At 43.7% G+C, this 20093-nt stretch overlaps 1 protein-coding gene across 2 annotated transcripts in view; it reads left to right on the top strand.

Annotated features, from left to right (window-relative positions):
* Window positions 1–1198: 1198 nt before the first annotated feature.
* LOC126282045 (protein goliath) overlaps window positions 1199–20093 on the top strand; it is a 601667-nt gene continuing 582772 nt past the window's right edge. Inside the window, exon 1 of one of the 2 annotated variants that reach the window (XM_049981464.1) lies at window positions 1199–2302. In XM_049981464.1, the coding sequence (XP_049837421.1) occupies window positions 2000–2302 (303 nt within the window). In that variant the 5' untranslated portion in view covers window positions 1199–1999. The remainder of the gene's footprint in view (window positions 2303–20093) is intronic. The other variant, XM_049981463.1, reaches the window with a different exon arrangement.

A 20093-nucleotide genomic window follows, 5' to 3' on the forward strand; every position in this document is an offset into this window, starting at 1 on the left:
TGATCCACATTTTTTCAACAAAATCATTACAGGTGATGAGTCATGGTGCTATGGGTACGATCCAGAAAGTAAACAACAGTTATCACAATGTAAGTCACCTGGCTCGCCTCGACCAAAAAAAAGCTCGACAACTGAAATGGAATGTGAAAATGATGTTGATCTGGTTTTTTTTTCATCAAAGGGACCGTACACTTTGTCCCTGAAAACCAGACAGTAAACCAACAATTCTATTTGGAGGTTATGAAACGGCTTCGCCAAAGTTTGTCGCGAAAACGTCCGGCTTTGTGGGATTCTGCCGTGTGGTTATTGCATCACGACAACACTCCCGCGCACACGGCTCTCAGCGTTCGCCAGTTTTTGGCCTCAACGAAGACGACTACCTTGACGCACGCGCCCTGTTCGCCGGATTTAGCACCCTCGGACTTCTTCCTATTCCCGAGAATGAAAAGAGACTTGAGAGAGAAGCGTTTTGGGAATGTGAAAGTGCTAGCAGGTATCAAAGAGGACGAATTTAAAAGGCGCTTCGAACACTGGAATGAACGTTTGGACAAGTGTATTAACGGTAATGGAGAGTACTTCGAAGGATATTAAGGTTGTATTTGAAAACGATAAATTATATGCTTTCTAGAAAGAAATTCCGGCTATTTTCGGGTCCCCCTCGTATGAGCACCGGTTTTTACGCGCGGAGTTTTGAAACATGTTTGTAAGCATGCTGTCGCAAGCATACCGATTTTCATTTACGATCTGGTTATACTGCGGCGTTATAATATAAAGCTTGTATGTTTATATCGTTTGTGCGTAGCATAGAGTGGCCAGCTATCTGGCCAATCGATTCGGTGAACTAGCGCAAACAGGACAGGGACGTGAACGTCTCGAAAATAAGATCTCCATGTTGAATGTACAAGATATGTAGACACAAAATATATACTGTACTAAGTGTGCTGGCAAGGCCCGCAAGCTATTGATCACAACTTTTCTCTTTTAGCAGGGCACCTCCGTCCGCGAGTGCCGAGACGACGCAAGGCGCAAGGCAAATGCATCGCTTGTTATTGCAGAGGGTCGTCTCCGCCTAGGTTTCTCTAGCCGCTTTGTTTGGTTGTACCGCCGGGATGCGCCGAGTGGTGGGGGGGACAGTCGGCGGTGGCGCCTCTGGCGGCGCAGGGCTGCACCAAGGCCGCGCGTGCGCGCTGACCCCGCGAGCGCCGGCTTAGCCGCTTTGTTGTGTGCCGGCCGCGGCAGCGAACAGTCGACGCGCTGCGCTCAGCTGCGAGATCGGTGGCTCGGTGTGGTGTCTTCTGCCATCTCCGAGAGCTCCGAAGCCGTACCCCGGCGCGCTGCACTCGCGGGTCTTCCTCCCCCCAGGGCGACGCGAGACAGCCGGCAGCCTGACGCAGTGCGGCTTACGCGCATCGCCGTCGCTATATATACGGACGCCGGGCGTCGCGACGCGCCCGCCACGGCCAGACGAGAGACTTCTCTCTCTGCACTCCCCGCACCGCCAACGCACTCGATTTCCTCCGCACATCCGTTTCTGTACCGGTCCGGAAGGAGAATACAGTAGACAACGGATATATCGGCCGGTAGACCTTACACAGAGGTGACGGCGTCTGTCTGTTTGTGAGTGCAATCATCATCTGTAGAACCTGTCCAACTTCGCACCACTTTGATCACTGTTGTCGAGCTTCATTTGTACCGAACCGATCAGATCCTGTTCAACTGCAGTGGGTCCTATAGTTTCTACTCCTACCGTCCACCTCCGACTGGCTTTCGTTGTTTGGCAGTGGTTGTGCCCGTAATATACTCAGCTGAAATCTCCACCGGTGACTGTGAAACAACAAAAGAATAACAACCCAAATAAACATTAGTAAAAATTTTGTGAAGTCCAGAGAGAAGGTGTCGTCCCGTTGACATTCGAAAGAGTGTGAGGAGCAAGCAGTGGGCTCGGGAAGAGAAGACCAGGAGAAGCACCGGCGGCGCAGACTGCGTCCGCCTCCGATGCATGCCTGGTGATCGCGAGCGCCGCTGGGGCCGCGGTCTGTGCGCCATGTGGGCGTGCGCGCTGCTGCTGCCTCTCGTGGTGCGCGCCGCGTTGGCGCGCGCCTCCGCCTCCACGCCGCCTCCTCCGCCCCCGCCGCCCCCGCCGCCCGTCACGGCGGGCATCGAGCCCTCGGTGGTCGAGTGGCCGCCGCCGCCGGGCGCCGCCTCCGGCCTGGGCCCGAGACAGCACGCCCACCCCACAGACTACAGCGGGGGCGCCGTGAGCTGCGGGGGCGTGCCTGCCGTCCTCAACGTGTCCGCGCAGGTGAGGAGGCACCGCATCCGGAAACCCCATTATTCTTGCACAATTAGTCTTTGCTTTCTTACCAGTCTCCCCCGAGTCTTTAAAGCAGTGGTCGTCAAATTACTGTCCGCAGGCCGCAAGAAACGAGTGTACATGAGACCAGCGGTTCTCAGCTGTATTTTATAATAATATGCCTTTATGCGGGGTTAATCGTAAGAATAAACCTCATGTAAACTTTACACTGTGTCTTCTTCCGCGTTTGCTGGCACGCCACTAGATTTAGTTTCACGTGGGGCGGAAGCCAAGCTATCTCGAGTATAGTAAAGTGCGATAATAAGGATACGTTTGATACCGTGCGTTAAGTGCACATAGATTCGAGACAACAGGTTCACCAGCGCATTTAATTTAGGCGGCACCAGCCAGGCAAGTGGTCCAACTAATTTGCAGTGATGTGGACAGCTGCAGTTAAAATGTAAAATGAGACAAGCAGATAGACAGTATTGCTTCGAACGTCATTGAATTTTTCAGCACAATGAAATAATATATGGCAAAACTCCGACAAGACGCGTCTAAGGTGCCCAGACGGAAAACATAACATACTCTCGATCTTGACTAACATAGTACTGTAATTAAAAACAAGAGTGATGAAAATTCCTAGCTTAAGCACTGGGAAATTTGTTTTACGTAAGTTACGTGTGACATAAAAGCGTGGTTTTTACGGTATCGTTAAATATTGAAACAAATGAAGGTATTGCAGTCAGTTGTCTGGTAATCTTCCAACTCCTGCAGTATCCGAGGGATACATTTTAGTACTGAAACTGTCATCTGCTACGTTGATAAAGAGACGATGAACAGAATCCCCGAAACCATCCCCTTCTCTATGACGTGCTATTTTGCATGTCACCAGTGACGTTTGACAAAGCTTCGCCCTTTAGTTCCACTGCGTCCAGCAGTTTAAATGTCTTGTTATTTCTCGCGACAAATCTCTTAACTTGGATCCAGATAAATTCTGTTGGGTTCAGATAGCAGCAGTATGATGGAAATTATAAAAAATGCAGTATTTGTACGGTGTGCTCGATATCGTGAACATTGTTTTCCGTGTTTCTCGTGTGAGATCACTTCTGTGGTATTAAACAATGGACAAATCCAGAGTATTTGATTTTTTTCATTTTCCTCCCAAAAATTTAACTGTGTAATGTTTTCTTAACTTAAGCAACCTTTAAGTCTTGTGTAAAATATCGATAGTTAAGAATTTATGTTTGCAATGATAATAGAAACTTTGGTTGCATTATGTAATTGGAAACAAGATGACGAGAATTTATATAAAATCATTAAGTATGTGTTAATTAGCACATATTTTATGAATGTCATATCTAAACGATGTAGGTACGGTATTTAACCTGAAAGAAGAAAGAAAAGCGGCACAGCAAGATTCGAACTGGCGCCACAGAACATACGTTTACCACCCTTGAACGCTACTGATTGCGCCTTGCATTATATGTACACAATTGTCTAATTTTTAGCAAATATTGTTTCTCGAAAAGCTCCATAGCCCATTTTCTGTGTAATCTTGTGGAAAACATTGAGAACAACTAGCTTCTCGCAGTTTTTAAATGTGTTCCACGTGCTTGTTTAATTATTGCGATTGCACACAATTTTTGAAATAAAAACTACGTAGCTAAAGTATGATTAAGTAAAACTTTGATGGCTTTTAATAAATTAAAATCTCAGTTTCGTTTATAGTGATACAGTAATAAGGTATATAACACACAATTTGGACAGACTTCCAAGAGCGTAACTACACTAGCGTGTGCTACGACTTTTGACCAATCATCACGTTTGTGTTTGTTTACATCAGGTTTATTCTTATGATCAACGGAGTATAGCAGCTAGCACGTAATACTTCTTCAGGGTTTATTTTTCTTGTTCAACAACAAACAAAAATTCTTACAGATACAGTCATATTTTAAGATGTGTTTAATTTTAATTGAAGTTCGTCTATTCGCCCGCGATCTTCCGTCAGTGGCAGAGTGGTATCTAGCTCTGTCACTGTAGGTTTAATAGAAATGAGAGGGGAAATATTTTGTTTGTGTTCCAGTGCTGGCAACTCACTAGCTTACGCATATAGCACGGATCTGCTGTTGTGGTACAAGTGCCAAATAAAAGTAACATGGTTTCGTGTAGGCGCGTTTATACAGACGGTCATCTTCGAATGTGGTTCATGCTTGTAGTAAGTAATGTGAAATCAAATTAAGGATGTTGTAATCCAATGCAATGGATAAAAGAAAAATGACATTCAAAACCTTCAGTGAACATTTGTGATCGTGTCTGATTTTTTTATTTACTAATATAGCGTACTTCTTTACAAATGTTACCAATTAACAGTAAGAACTGAAGGGGAGAATGTAGAAAAATAGCCAATATATATCTTTTGATCTGAACAGCACTGCTACTTGCCGAGAAGTGGTCTGACGAGTTGCAATATACATCGCCACGGTTGTCAGTGAGATTGACAGAGAGAGAGCTTGCTCCGTTACTTTTTTTAGTAAAAGCTTTTTGTTTTGAGGCATGAGACTTAAAACAATATATAATTTTTGCTACCTCACTTGTATAAAGAGTAATACTTTGTTCAGTATCAACGTTTTAAGAAGGTCTTGTGGTCTAAAAGTACAGGTCCTTGTTACTTATTTCAGTTTTTTTTTTTTCTATGGATCACTAACGCCGACGTAGCGTCGCATGTCGAAGAGTGGTGAAACTTTTCACGTCAATTGGGGTTAGTTACTTCCATATATCACACAGAATATTACTAATCAGACTGACTTTTACATCCTTCTATATGTATGCTAAGCTATCAGCCGTCATTCTATGCCTTTGTGACAATTATGCGTTAATAAAGTTACATTATTTAAAAAGTCTGATTCAAAACGGTTTGCTGCAGTCGCTTGGTGTTCTATCAGATACGAGTAGTAGGGTGTGAAGATGGCTAGAAAATGTGCCCGTGAATCAGAACAAACATGGGATCTGGTGTCGAGGGCACCCGCTTAGGTAGCGAAAATTGGTCACTTTGTAAGCCTTCGGAAAAAGCGTGTAGTCCAATATATTATTGACTTTTCCACGTATGTTCGGTGTGATTCCATCAAATATGTAGATTCAAAATGTGAGAAGTCTCCATCAATAACAACCATGGTTTGGTGAAAACTGAATTTCTCTTTGAGGGGCCTCTATAACCCCCAGCCCCCTCTTGCCACCTTCCAATGCGGCCCGAGGTGTCTTCCCTACTATGTCAGGATTGGCTCTTAAGCAAAAACGTTTGACGACCTCGGCTTTAAGGTATCTCATTCCCATGTGTGAAACAACATATCTTCCGAGAGCTGTGTGTGTCGATAGAACTTTACAGGTACATTAACTGGTATAAGTGAATACTGTCTGCAAAATGTGTTGTGCGAACACGTAACGTCTGGTGTTGAAGTTTTGCTGCACGAACAACGAAAGTGGAGTAGGCGATACACTTTTTTCCTATCAGTAATTTTTGAGAACATTTCACATAGAAAAACAGCGGCCTGGCTAAATGCACCATAAAATGGTTTAAAAAGGTCTCGACCGCAATAAATCATTTATTTACAATGGTTAATGGTTTCGGTCAGAATGTGACCATCTGCGGTGAAGTGAACGGAGCCTGTGTTTAAGATTTTACGACGCCGCCGTCTACCTTCTTTGTAGAAATAGTCCGTAGATGGCCAAATCCTGACCGAAAAAAATGGTTCAAATGGCTCTAAGCACTATGGGACTTAACAGCTACCGTCATCAGTCCCCTAGAACTTAGAACTACTTAAACCTAACTAACCTAAGGACATCACACAACACCCAGTCATCACGAGGCGGAGAAAATCCCTGACCCCGCCGGGAATCGAACACGGGCGCGGGAAGCGAGAACGCTATCGCACGACCACGAGCTGTGGACTCCTGACGGAAACCCGTGACCACTGTAAGTGAGTGATTTATAGCGATGGAGACTGTTTCTAATCCTGTTATAAAGTTTTTTCCTTTCATTATTTTGTGGGGTTGTAAGCGAGAAAAATTGTGTGTGAAATGTTGGAAGTCGCTAAGTATACTCATTCTCAAATACTGGATATATATAGTCCAGGTAGTTAGCACGTCGTGAGTTACAGTTTCTAGCTGAAATATTTAACGTATTGCGTTAAATCTTTAACATAAAATTATAGCTCTTAATGAGTAAATTATTACAGCATTCTAAATTTTTCCAGTCTGTCAACAAATGCGTGAGATAATGAAAACAAATATTTTATTGCCGCTGGAAACGGTTACATACATGACCTGCAATTGGGACGATGCCACGGGTCAGCCGTTTATAATATAGATGACAGTGCATTCTTCACATTTTACATCATGGAAGCGGACTGTCAGGGTCGCCATGTGTATGTACATCTACGTCTCCGTGGCTCCTCTGCAATTCACTCTTACGGGTTTGGCAGACGGTTCATAAAGCCACTTTCAGACTATTTCTCGACCGTTCCACTGCCAAACAGCAAGCGGGAAAAATAATCTCTACAAGTTTCTCATACTTTATTACGATAGACATTTCTACCTACGTACGTGGGAGTCAACAAAATGTCTTCGCAGTCGGAGGGGAAAATTGGTTCTTGGAATCTCACTACATCGAAAAACACCTTTGTTTTAATGATTCCAGCCCCAAAACACGATATCCGCAACACCTACTCCTCTGCCCGCATCTCGTGGTCTTGCGTGGTCTTCTCGCTTCTCACGCACGTGTTCGATTCCCGGCGGGGTCAGGGATTTTCTCTGCCTCGTGATGGCTGGGTGTTGTATGATGTCCTTAGGTTAGTTAGGTTTAAGTAGTTCTAAGTTCTAGGGGACTGATGACCATCGATGTTAAGTCCCATAGTCCTCAGAGCAATTTGAACCTACTCCTCTATTACTCGGTAATACACAACGAGCTGCCTTTCTTTGAATTTTTCGATGTCCTCTGTCAGACATGGGTGGTAAGGTCCCCATACTGAGCAACAGTACTCCAGAAGAGAATGGACAAGGGTAGTATTGGAAGACTCTTTAGAAGATTTCTTGCATCTTGTAAGTGTTCTACCAATGAAGTGTGGTCTTTGATTCGCCTTCCCCGTAGCGTTCTCTATGTAATGGTTCCAATCTAAGTTGTTCGCAAGTGTAATTCCTAAGTGTTTAGCTGAATCGACAACCTTTAAATATGTTTGGTATATCATATAACGTATGTTTTTAATAATAGTGTGGAATACCTCTCACTTTTTTTGAGTCATTTGCCACTTTTCGCACCAATCAGATATCTTGCGTAAATCACTTTCCAATTAGCTTCCGTCGTTTAGCGACTTTACTAGACGGTAAACAACAGCATCATCTGCAGAATCATCTAAGAGGACTGTTCAGATTCTCATAAATCGTTTACATAGATTAAGAACAGCAGAGGGGATTGGGAGCCCCAGATATTATTCCGTTTTACTCAGACTTCCCGTCAATTATTACGAACGACAGGAAATCACGAATACAGTCGCAGAACTTACTGAGACAACATTCAGTAGGCACGCAATTTGATTAGAAGCGGCTTTTAAGGAACGGTGTCAAAAGCCTTCTCGAAATCTGGAGATATGAAACCAGCTTCAGATCTCCTGTCGATAGCACTCATTATTTCGTGCGAATAGTGTGTCAGTTGTATTTTACTAGAACTGTATTTTCTCATACCGTGCTGGGTATGCGTCAATAGGCTGTTTTCTTCGAAGTATTTCATGATTTTCGAGAACAGTATATCTTCCTAAATCTTACGTAGCATATAAGAGTACTAATGGCTGCAACCAGATACCACATCTATACCTATACCCTTCAGGGCACCTTATGGTGTGTGGAGTCGGGTACTTTGTCACTTCCCTCTTGCGAATGGTGTGTGAGGTCTAATCTCTAATTTTACACACCAACAATAAAGTAAAAATAACAACTACCCTCTACTAATGAAGCTATTTCTTAAGAATAAATAGCGCTATTACCGATTTCGAACACGCTGGTTCATCACCAGACGGCTTATGCTGTACATGCGATATTGGCTCACTGCTGTCTTAGCGAAAGTTCTTTGGGATGGTGGTGCCCTACAGAAAAAAGCACCACACTGTAATTCGACCTAAAAATGAATTCAAACATTGTAAACACCTTTTAAAAATAAGGGCTGAGGTAGTTTTGTATTAAATAAAAAAATCCCGCGTCTTTTTACAGTATTGTTGACTGCTTTTGAAGTAGTACATCTTTCGCCAAATGATAAGCAAGATACAATACTTTTCTAAACTTTAGAGGTACAAACAGTGTAGAGCAGCATACACACAAGGATGTTTACATAGCGAGATGGTGATTTACAAAGATAGAACTGTGCGACAGAAAATGTCATTCAAAGAAGTTGCAGGATTCTGTATTGGCTGTGCTATTGATTTGGTATTTAAATGGTATATCTGGAAATTCTGAAATGACCTTTTGGAGTTTCCTAACTTCTGGAAAGTCCCCAGTGGCATAGTAGGCAGAATACAGGATGTCTCACAATTGCCATTACGGGCTTCTGGGGGTTGTAGAGGGGACTTAGTAGATAAAGTTTTGATAAGGAACCCATGTCCTGAAATGTACGGTTTGGATTTAAAATGCACGCATACATGCAACCGCCCTATGTTTAACGAGAGTTGATTGTCGCTTGGTGATGGCCCTGTGAAACTGAAAACGGTTTATCATCAGAAATACGTGATTAGAATATTCGCAATTAGTTTGTTTCGTTTTAAAAATGGAGCAGTTCTTCCGAGGACACTGCCGATGTATAAAGCTCGAGAAGACCATTGCTTACTCCCGGGTACGAGTGTTGTGCACCGTTCGCAGCGATAGAATGAGAAACGTTTGGTTCTCGTGAAGCAGGTTCCGCGGATTAATGAAAACAGAAAGCATCCAGATGCCAGTGGTTACAGGAGCTGTCCGTCGTGCCTAAAAACAAAAAAAAGTACAAATGACTGAGTATCAATACCTAACAACCACTGTGAAAAGGCGTAAGCTACCTGCAGAACGGAAGACTCGCTCTGTACTGCGGTCAGTGCATCAGAGACTGGCGAACCAGACGCAGTAGGTTCAAGGACACCATGCTCGATGCGTGACTTGCGCTCCCAATAGAGTCCATTCCAAGGCGTCACAAATGCGGTGCTATGTTGTTTGCAATCCGACAACCATCGTGTCAAATTTATGGCATTTTTGTACGACAGGAAACAGTCACTACTTTTAAAATTATCCGATTTCGAATGTCAGGTTAAGTGAACCTACCGATACCAGACGCCGGCTTTGATCCGTGACGTAACGATGGCGTGCCGTGTGATGTCATATGTACGCAATTTTGTCCTTACATTGAGTGGGATGTATTTTGTGGCGACAGACTGATCTGTAGCCTTAGGTCTGAATTGTGTTGAAATGTGACGGAGTCATCGCGTTTGTTTTACACACGTTGTTTTCCGATGAGTATTTCATGCCCACAGTTTCGATCTCACGGATCAAAGCTGACGAGTGGTATCGGTAGGTACGATACTCTTAATTATTTGATATCATGGGTCAAAGGAGGTTGGTAGTATCGGTAGGTTCAATATTTACTGAATTTCGACGTTTGATCTATATTTTCGGGATCCCAAGACTGTTATATGAATAGTTGTATGAGTGATTATCTTTTACGCCTGAAAGGCATTACCTGTTCCGCAGTGACTACCACGGTCAAGGCTAGTAGCCACTCGGCGGTGTCGAGCCGCAATTATACTGTTTACCTCTGCTACCTCATTTGGTTCAAAATGGTCCTGAGCACTATGGGACTTAACATCTGAGGTCATCAGTCCCCTAGAACTTAGAACTACTTAAACCTAACTAACCTAAGGTCATCACACACATCCATGCCCGAGGCAGGATTCGAACCTGCGACCGTAGCGATCGCGCGGTTCCGGACTGAAGCGCCTAGAACCGCTCGGCCACCAGCGGCCGGCCGACATTTGGTGTACCTGGCGCAGCGGAGGACTAACAATCGCACTACCTATCTGTCAGTCCATATTAAGTTTTTATGCCTGCAGTGAAAAGCTTTTGACGTCTACATTTGTTTCAACAGCGTTTCTTGAAGTATTTTAAGGTTTTCGCGGCCGCAATCAGTTTGCATGTAATTTCTCTTGGTTTTGACCACGTCATATTGTAAGAGGACGTACCAGCGTTTCGGCATCTGTTGCAAGTGATCTTCGTCCGGCTACATCATCTCTCTCTCTCTCTCTCTCTCTCTCTCTCTCTCTCTCTCTCACACACACACACACACACACACACACACACACACACACACACACGATATAATCGCCGGCCGCTGTGGCCGAGCGGTTCTAAGCACTTCAGTCTGCTACTGTCGTGGGTTCGAATCCTGCGTCGGACATGGATGTGTGTGATGTCCATAGGTTAGTTAGGTTTAAGTAGTTCTAAGTTCTAGGGTCTGATGACCTCAGATGTTAAGTCCCATAGTGCTCAGAGCCATTCGAACCATTTTATATATCTCGTTTCAGGATCGGTCCGAAGAAAGCCGGGACATGCAATGAACACTGACAAACCGTAAGAGTACCCAGAACCATTTTTTCGTGAAATCTCAAAACTATTTTGCTGCTCACGCTTCTTTTCTTGCAGCTGTAAATGTCCGTTGGCTCCAGCTCTCAATGATTACACTAGCCAAAAGAAAGTCTCAAACGTCTATGATGTACATAAGCAGACTGATGCGATGAATGAAAATTTGCACCAAGGCGGGATTCGAACCCAGTTCTCCTGTTCACTAGGCGAAGACCTGGGTTCGAATTTGATTAAGCCACCTATTCCTGGGTTTCAGGCAGGATCCCTCAGTTTCGTTCGATGCCGAGTGCTATTCCAGTACAGCTGGAGAGCCTATGCAATGCTGTTAGAGTTTAGGGGGAATACCATGTGGGCTGAAGCGTGAATGGGATTTTCGACTGAGGAAAGATGCGTGCTGTGGTAGTCGGTGCAAAGCCGCTGTGCCAGGGTGGCGTAGTGATTAGCGCATCTGCAAAGTGCACAGGAGACCCGGGTTTGAATTCCGGCTTTGGTACAAATTTTCATTCATCGCTTCAGATTGCTTACATACACCATAGATTACACTAGCGTTATACTTTCAATTTAAGATGGATTTTGTGGCGTTAAGAGCAAATGTTAAAAACCTACCTGAAGTCTACCTACCTGTCTGATATTTCCTCACCAGTGAAGAACGACACAAACCTTCTCGGCATGTGCTGCCTGATAAACAGATGACACACATACGTATCACAGTCCCACAAAGTAAAAACTTCTTACCCCACTTCATGACAATGGCATGACCATTGAAACGTGTAGTGGCGTTTAAAATAAGTCACTGAAGCACTAGTTCCATGCTTTTTCTAGTTTTATCTAATCATTCGCAGCCCTTGAAAAAAAGTCCGTTTGGACGAACTATTTGTTTACCTGCCTGACTAAAGTGATACATACGCTACCGGCCATTAAAATTGCTACACCAAGAAGAAATGCAGATGATAAACGGGTATTCATTGGACAAATATGGTATACTAGAACGGATATGTGATTACGTTTACACGCAATTTGGGTGCATAGATCCTGAGAAATCAGTGCCCAGAACAACCACCTCTGGCCGTAATAACGGCCTTGATACGCCTGGGCATTGAGTCAAACAGAGCTTGGATGGCGTGTACAGGTACAGCTGCCCATGACGCTTCAACACGATACCACAGTTCATCGAGAGTAGTGTCGGGCGTATTGTGACGAGCCAGTTGCTCGGCCACCATTGACCAGACGTTTTCAATTGGTGAGAGATCTGGAGAATGAGCTGACCAGGGCAGCAGCCGAACATTTTCTGTATCCAGAAAGGCCCGTACAAGACCTGCAACATGCGGTCGTGCATTATACTGTTGAAATGTAGGGTTTCGCGGGGATCAAATGGAGGGTAGAGCCACGAGTCGTAACACATCTGAAGCGTAACGTCCACTGTTCCAAAGTGCCGTCAATGCGGACAAACGCCAGTATGGCGATGACGAATACACGCTTCTAATGTGCGTTCACCGCGATGTCGCCAAACAAGGATGCGACCATTATGATGCTGTAAACAGAACCTGGATTCATCCGAAAAAATGACCTTTTGCAATTCGTGCACACAGGTTCGTCATGAGTACACCATCGCAGCCGCTCCTGTCTATGATGCAACGTCAAGGGTAACCGCAGCCACGATCTCCGAGCTGATAGTCCATGCTGCTGTAAACGTCGTCGAACTGTTCGTGCAGATGGTTGTTGTCTTGCAAACGTCCCCATCTGTTGACTCAGGGATCGAGACGTGGCTGCACGATCCGTTGCACCCATGCGGATAAGATGCCTGTCATCTAGACTGCTAGTGATAAGAGGCCGTTGGGATCCAGCACGGCGTTCCGTATTACCCACCTGCACCTACCGATTCCATATTCTGCTAACAGTCGTTGGATCTCGACCAACGCAAGCAGTAATGCTGCGATACGATAAACCGCAATCGCGATAGGCTACAATCCGACGTTTATCAAAATCGGAAACGTGATGGTACGCATTCCTCCTCCTTACACGAGGCACCACAACAACGTTTCACCAGGCAACGCCTTTTAACTGCTGTTTGTCTATAAGAAATCGGTTGGAAACTTTCCTCATGTGAGCACGTTGTAGGTGTCGCCACCGGCGCCAACTTTGAGTGAATGCTCTGAAAAGCTAATCATTTGCATATCACAGCATCTTCTTCCTGTCGGTTAAAATTCTCGTTTGTAGCATGTCATCTTCGTTGTGTAGCAATTTTAATGGCCAGTAGTGTACATATCTCATACAACCTATGCTCTCCCGATTGTACATTGTAGGTAGACGGGGTTTCTGTTATACAGTGATATAATTACTACGTTCAGTATGGTGTTGGGTTAATAAACAAAGTTTTGAATTGGTTCTAAGTTCTATTTTACGGTTTCCCTCTCTGTTCATCGAACCCAATATGAATTACTTTCCCCCGACTCAAATCCTGGAACGCCCTTGTTGCTGCACATATAACTCTCCAAATAAATTGTCGTATTTGAGACAATTTCCGCTCAAGACTTTTTTCTACTGTTCTGTCAGATATACCATGTAAGTGTATCAACGATCTTCATCGTATATGTGATTATTCTTCACATTAACATACATCAAATGTCTACGGTTTCAGACTGAATTTTCTACTCCTTTGAGGAGGAAGGAGAGGCACGCAGCAATCTGTCGTAATTTCATTAGTTTTTATTATGCTTGCAAATTTAGATTTCGGCTATGAATAGCAATCTTCAGTGCATTCGAATTACAGTTCAACAAATGCGGGACACTACATGTTACTATCTCATCGCCTATCCTTTGAGGAGTGTAGTTTTAGCGTAACTTGCTGTGTACAGAAATTTAAAATTGTGCGCCGAACTGGAACTCAATTTGGGAGAGAGAGAGAGAGAGAGAGAGAGAGAGAGAGAGAGAGAGAGAGAGAGAGAGAGAGGCGGAGCGACGCGTTAAGACGATAGACTCACATTCAGGCGGAAGACGATTCAAATCGACGCCCAGCCATGCAAATTTAGTTTTTCCGTAATTTCCCTATCTTGCTCCAGGAAAAGGCCGATATGGCTCCTTTGAAAAGTGTACGGCCGATTTCCTTCCCCATCCTTTCGTAATCGAAGCTTGCGTTCCGTCACTAATGACCACGCTGTTGATGGGGCGTTCAACTCTAAACTGTTTACCTTGCTTCGTTCAAACTGTGATCATACTTCAACAGCCACGTCACCGTCTGGAACTTAACCCCCAAACATCTTTCGTTGTGGAATATGAAATCGGCCATTATTTGTCGCATTTCCATGGCTAGGCTTCTGTAAGTTTTTCTTAGATTACGCCCTTTGTCAACTTTAGAATGTTTCCTGTGGAGATCCGTGATACAGTAATGTGCACAGTTTCCTCGTGAGGCGCATTGATTGCGGGAGCATGCGCCAGTGATTCCCCTCGAAGCTGCCGGCCTTAGCACGTATGCTGCGCCACACAACCTCAACACCGGTTCACAGACCGTCTGGAAGAGCGCATATAGATTTTCCGTACGTTTCTCTTGCGCTCTACGAGTAGTTGTCATCTGAGACCATGGAACTTTATGAAGGTGCTAATCCTTCTTTATATGTTCACCCTTCAATGCAACACATTTTACCCAACGGTGGGTGACTTGGCGAGGACCTTGGTTGTAAGAGTCTACGTTTTGGCCGGTAAAGAAAAGTTTCACCTCGGAAACCATTTTTTCGTTCTGGAAATGCGTGCCATGCAATGGTTTTCATCCGAGGAAAGATGAAATAGTCGGTGGGTGCCATTTGAGGTAAATATGGAAGGTGCAGGTAAAAACTGATAACCAAAACAAACTGTCGCTTGTACAGAAAGAGCTGCAGCGTGGTCGTAAAGCTGAAAAAAAAAAACCCATAGCATAGCTTTCTGCAAAGCTTCGTCGACGTAACCTCCCGTAACGTCGTCAGGGTATTTCGCTAGTATGTTCCTGCGATGGTTTGCTATTTACGAGTATGATATAGTGCTCGGTCTTCAGGCCACAAGTGACCCATCGGGACCATCCGACCGCCGTGTCATCCTCAGTTGAGGTGTGGATAGGAGGGGCGTGTGGTCAGCACACCGCTCTCCCGGTCGTTATGGTTTTCTGTGACCGGAGCCGCTACTATTCGGTCGAGCAGCTCCTCAGTTGGCATCACGAGGCTGAGTGCACCCCGGAAAATGGCAACAGTGCCTGGCAGCCTGGGTGGTCACCCATCCAAGTGCCGGCCACGATCGACAGCGCTTAACTTCGGTGATCACACGGAAACCAGTTTATCCACTGCGGCAAGACCATTGCCCACGAGTATAATATAAGGGGCTGTCAAATGAACACGACAAAGACGAAAAAAGTAAATAAACTACTTATTATTTCAAAAATAACCGCCATAAATTCATTTATCTCAGTGTGAGACTAGATGGTCAGTAGTATCATTAAAAAATGTTTGCGGTTGCTTACGAAACTGATTGTATCCAGGCGTGCGCACCTTCGTCCGAAGCAGATCGGCAACCATGAATGTCTTTCTGCAGGTCTCCAGAACTATTGAAATCGTATGGAGTGAGATAGGGACTATAGGAGGATGTGTAAGGGCGTCTCAGCGAAACTTCTGCAGCATACTAGAAAGACAAGGCACGCCAGCTTAAGCAAAGTCACCACGATCTTTTTCGTTGACTGCAAGAGCCTGCTATTTATTGACTCTTTGGAACAGAGCGGTATGTGGACACTTTGCGAAAAGTGAAAGGCGCTATCAATCGCAAACGCTCAGGCATGTTCATGGATTACACCATTCTGGTGCAGGGTAATGCCCAGCCACCTGTTGCGGACGTTGTTACGATTACGCTGCAGAAGTTCCACTCACACGTTCTTCATATAGGGCCGATCTCTCCCCATGCGAATTCCATATTTTTTGGAACCCTGAAGAAAGATATTCATGGCAGTCGATTAGCTTCCGACATAGATGAGCACTCCTGGATACCATTAGGTTTCCGAAGGCAACCACAAACATTTTTCTATGACTGTACTGACCAACTTGTCTAATAGTTGGGTTAAATGTTTTATCAGTTTACTTGATTTTTTTTCCATATGTTACCTTTGTTTTCATGTGATCGTCTCTCGTGTGTTAGCACCACACTATGGCAGTCGCAAAGAACATTCAGCATCACCTTCCCGATGATCGTTGAGTCTTTGCTTCTTCGGCGATTGTGAACCCCCATATTTCCACTGATTGCTTTGCCACTTTGTTTCGGTGTCATGGAAACACAGCCATCATTCGTCTATGGTGATTACGTGATTAAAGAAATCATCTGGAACGTTATCACGCAGCTGAATTTCTACTGCTGCATCTGTTAAGACAGGATTTTTGAATGGGTGTGAGCAAGCGCGGAACCCAGCGGGCAGTGAGTGACCTTTGTGGTGTTCAAAGTGAGGTCCAACATGATGAAAATTGATGTCACCTAACAACTGTGTCATATGACGATGCGTTGTTAAGAGTTCAATAAACAACATTTAATATTTTGTCTGCCGATGCTTCTTTTGTTAAGTTGAAAACAACACCTGTGTCGTCTGCAAAAAATGAGCAGTTCTGCCCACGATTCCAATAAAGTGGTAAATCATCACGTAAAGCACGGACTGAAGTGTAGCTTCGATCGAAAGATGTGCAACAATCGTTTCAGTGTTTATCCTTGCGGATGATGTGGTATATCACTGAGAATTTCGTGAATTTGTTTTATACATTCTGTTTCTTATGTAAGAATTAAACCACGCAAGTGTTCGTTAATTCAGCGTTATCGCTGATACCAGTAAGGCAGTGAGAATCATAAGGGCTGCACACCGCGTCGATTTTGAGTTTGTAGCATCTATGTATGCTCTTGATAACTGTTGTTCTTATGGTGCACCAGTTTTATCAGTACTATAGTTCCATGCCGTACATGTGAACATTCACGAAAAGTGTGTCTCAGATTTCTCTGATATTCACTTCCGTATGGGCTAAAAGAACGAAGTTTAATCTTCTTGCTCTGTGTTGCTCAATTGTTGTATAGGGTTGCAAACATAAAACTGTTCCATTTCTCACCTGCTCGTTGGTGCCAAGTTACGCAAACTTCTTACAGTCTGTAGAATGGACGCCGGGATTTCAGAACCTTTAAGAATGTTACCGTTATTAGCACAAAACCAAAAGTTGATGTACGTGATAGCAATGTACATCTCACGAACTTTACAGTAATGGATTTGTTCAACATGTAGATGGGGACTCTTGCTTAAAGTAAAATATTCTTCATCGGAGTCTTGGGAGGTCACAATTTTCCTCAAGTCATATCAAGGGAGATCAAAATTTGTCATTTTCCCACAGTTTGTAGATGCATTGCGAATCTAGTGCTCAGATACGTAGCTGGAAGGCAAATATCAACCTTGAAACAGAGAGTAACAAAACTAATAGATCTCATATGAAGTAGAGAGACCGTTTTATCTGAACGTCAAGCCAGAGACTCCGCTTGATGAAAGTGATGATAATGAGGACGGTGAAGTGCTGGTGTAAGTCACAATAAGGTGTGGTGCATTTAGTATCTGCTCTTTACGTTTTGATTCTAGTTTCACATTTATTGCAAACTTTACAACTGTCAAAAAGATAATATTGTCACTAGCCTATATATTGACATTATTTTAAAAAATGTTAAATATTAATTAAAAAATCATAATTTGAAGTGGGTTCATAATTTTTATAGGAAGTATAGGTGGTGACGACATAATAAAAAACAAGTGAAAACTCTGAAACGAGTGGCTTGCGTATAAATTTGATTTTTCCCAAAACTTTGTGTATGTGCTTTGGGTCCTTACGGTTCTCAGTCCTCCACTTAAATTAAGGGTGAGTCAAAAGAAAACGGAACAAATCGAAAATGTCAGTAAACAGTTTATTATTTCAGAAGAAATCGCCATAACTGATAATTCATGGATCCCAGCGTGAAACATGACGATCATGAAAAAATGTTTGCGGTTGCCTACGGAACCATGCATCTCTTCGTCTGTAACAAAGCTACCGCTAAGAATGGCTCCAAAAATAGTGGAATCGCCTGGGGAGAGACCGAGATTGTATGGAGGAAGGGCCCGCGCACGTGTTGCCAGAGTTGTTTAGAGAACGCTGCGGAAGTTTCCCTGGGAAGCACCTACACATCCTGCATATAGTCTCCATCTCTCCCAGTGCGATTTTCATATTTTTGCAGTTCTGAGGAAAGGCATTCGTGACCGGTAGGGAACCGTGAACTTTTTTTCTGAAGGTATTGACCGCCTTATCTCAGAGTGTCATAAATGTTTTGACAGTTATGGCCTTTATTTTTGAAATAATAAGCAGTTTACTTACTTTTTCCATCTGCGTCGTTTTCATTTCACTGCCCCTTATACGTCAGATGAGTCGCAGGAGATCCCAATTGATATTTAGCCATTTACATAATTTATTATGTTTCACTAAATGCGTAATGACCGTCTTGGTAATGCGGCTCTTTTGAAATTAAAATTGTGTTTTTCTAAGAATCTTATTATTGCACAGGTAGCAAACACTGTTAGAGTACGTGGCCTCCCCTAAAATTTTCTAAAATTTCGTAAGCTGGAAGACTGACGCTCGTTTTTGGAATCTGATAGTCACGTTTATATTCCACTATAAGCCACACACTATATTTTAACATAAGCCTGGTGTTTGCATGCACAGGCTCATGCAGCAGCAAAAGAAAATCTTCAATTAAACTAAAAAAAAAACTTTTCCCCGACTTTGCTCTAATGCCGTTGATATGTCAAACACACTGTCAGACAAAGCGCCATCGTCATTCGCCTTTCCTAAAAGTCATGCGTATCCACTTAAGCAGCCGGCCGGCGTGGCCGAGCGGTTCTAGGCGCTACAGTCTGGAGCCGAGCGACCACTACGGTCGCAGGTTCGAATCCTGCCTCGGGCATGGATGTGTGTGATGTCGTTAAGTTAGTTAGGTTTAAGTAGTTCTAAGTTCTAGGGGACCGATGACCTTAGAAGTTAAGTCCCATAGTGCTCAGAGCCATTTGAACCATTGTTGTATCCACATAAAGCTATTCATTCCTACCATTTACAAAGACAATGGGTTTCGGAACAGCAGTGATTTCTATTATTCTGATTACTGTTGTTAAGACTGGAAAGAAGTACTTATCTGTTCAGCAATTACTTAGAGTCAAAATTGAGGCGTCTTTGGACTAGCAATAAAAGAAGACGAGACAAATTGCTAAAGAAGCTTGATATGAAACATACAAGTAACTAGAATGAAAGTTGGTGAAATTTTGAAAGTAGGAGACGAGGTACTGGAGGATTAAAAACTATGAGGACGGGGATGTTTGGGTAGCTCAGTTGGTAGAGCACTTGCCCGCGAAAGACAAAAGTCCCGAGTTCGAGTCTCGGTCCGGCACACGGTTTTAATCTGCCAGGAAGTTTCGTACAAGTAACTAGTTGGGCTAAAGAATTGTACTCATCAGTTTCCATGTCCCATGTGTTTGAAATGAACAGAATCGGTGTGAATGCTACATACGTTTCCAAGACGAATACCATCAGGCTTCGACACAGTGATTTGTTTTCACTTGAAACATGGCTTTTGAAGGATAAAAGTACGCATCCTGAGGCAGATAATGAAGTGTGTCAGAGACGAGCTGGCTGTTGGTTTTCGAAGCGCAGTATCTGCTCCGAAATGTAAACTGATTTTGAATCTCCATTATTAATGAGTGCGATATCGGGGAAAACGCGCGATCTGACAGATGACGTCTTTACGAGTATCTTGGCTGAGATCCGACTGATAACGTATGGCATGTCAAGTGTCCCATTTCTGAAATCTGTTGCCCTACTTTTTTTGGTCTGGAAATCGGTAGAGTAGGGTTCCCGTGTGTATTACTTCCCTTTTAGTGTTGATTAAGTGATGAGACTGCCCTATGTCACCAAATAAAAAAAAACACATACGTACATACACACTCTAACGTATTTTTAACTATCTCGGAGTAATAAGCAGCCAGTCGCAGAAAGGAAATTTAATTTCTTAACCGGTTTCAGCCACTTACTGCCCTTCTTCAGAAAGGTATAACTATCGTAAAATTTGCGAGTGTCAGTGCAAATAAACCGCCTGAAGAAGAGCA

The sequence above is a fragment of the Schistocerca gregaria genome, chromosome 7, assembly GCF_023897955.1.
Source record: "Schistocerca gregaria isolate iqSchGreg1 chromosome 7, iqSchGreg1.2, whole genome shotgun sequence".
Taxonomy (NCBI): Eukaryota; Metazoa; Arthropoda; class Insecta; order Orthoptera; family Acrididae; genus Schistocerca; species Schistocerca gregaria.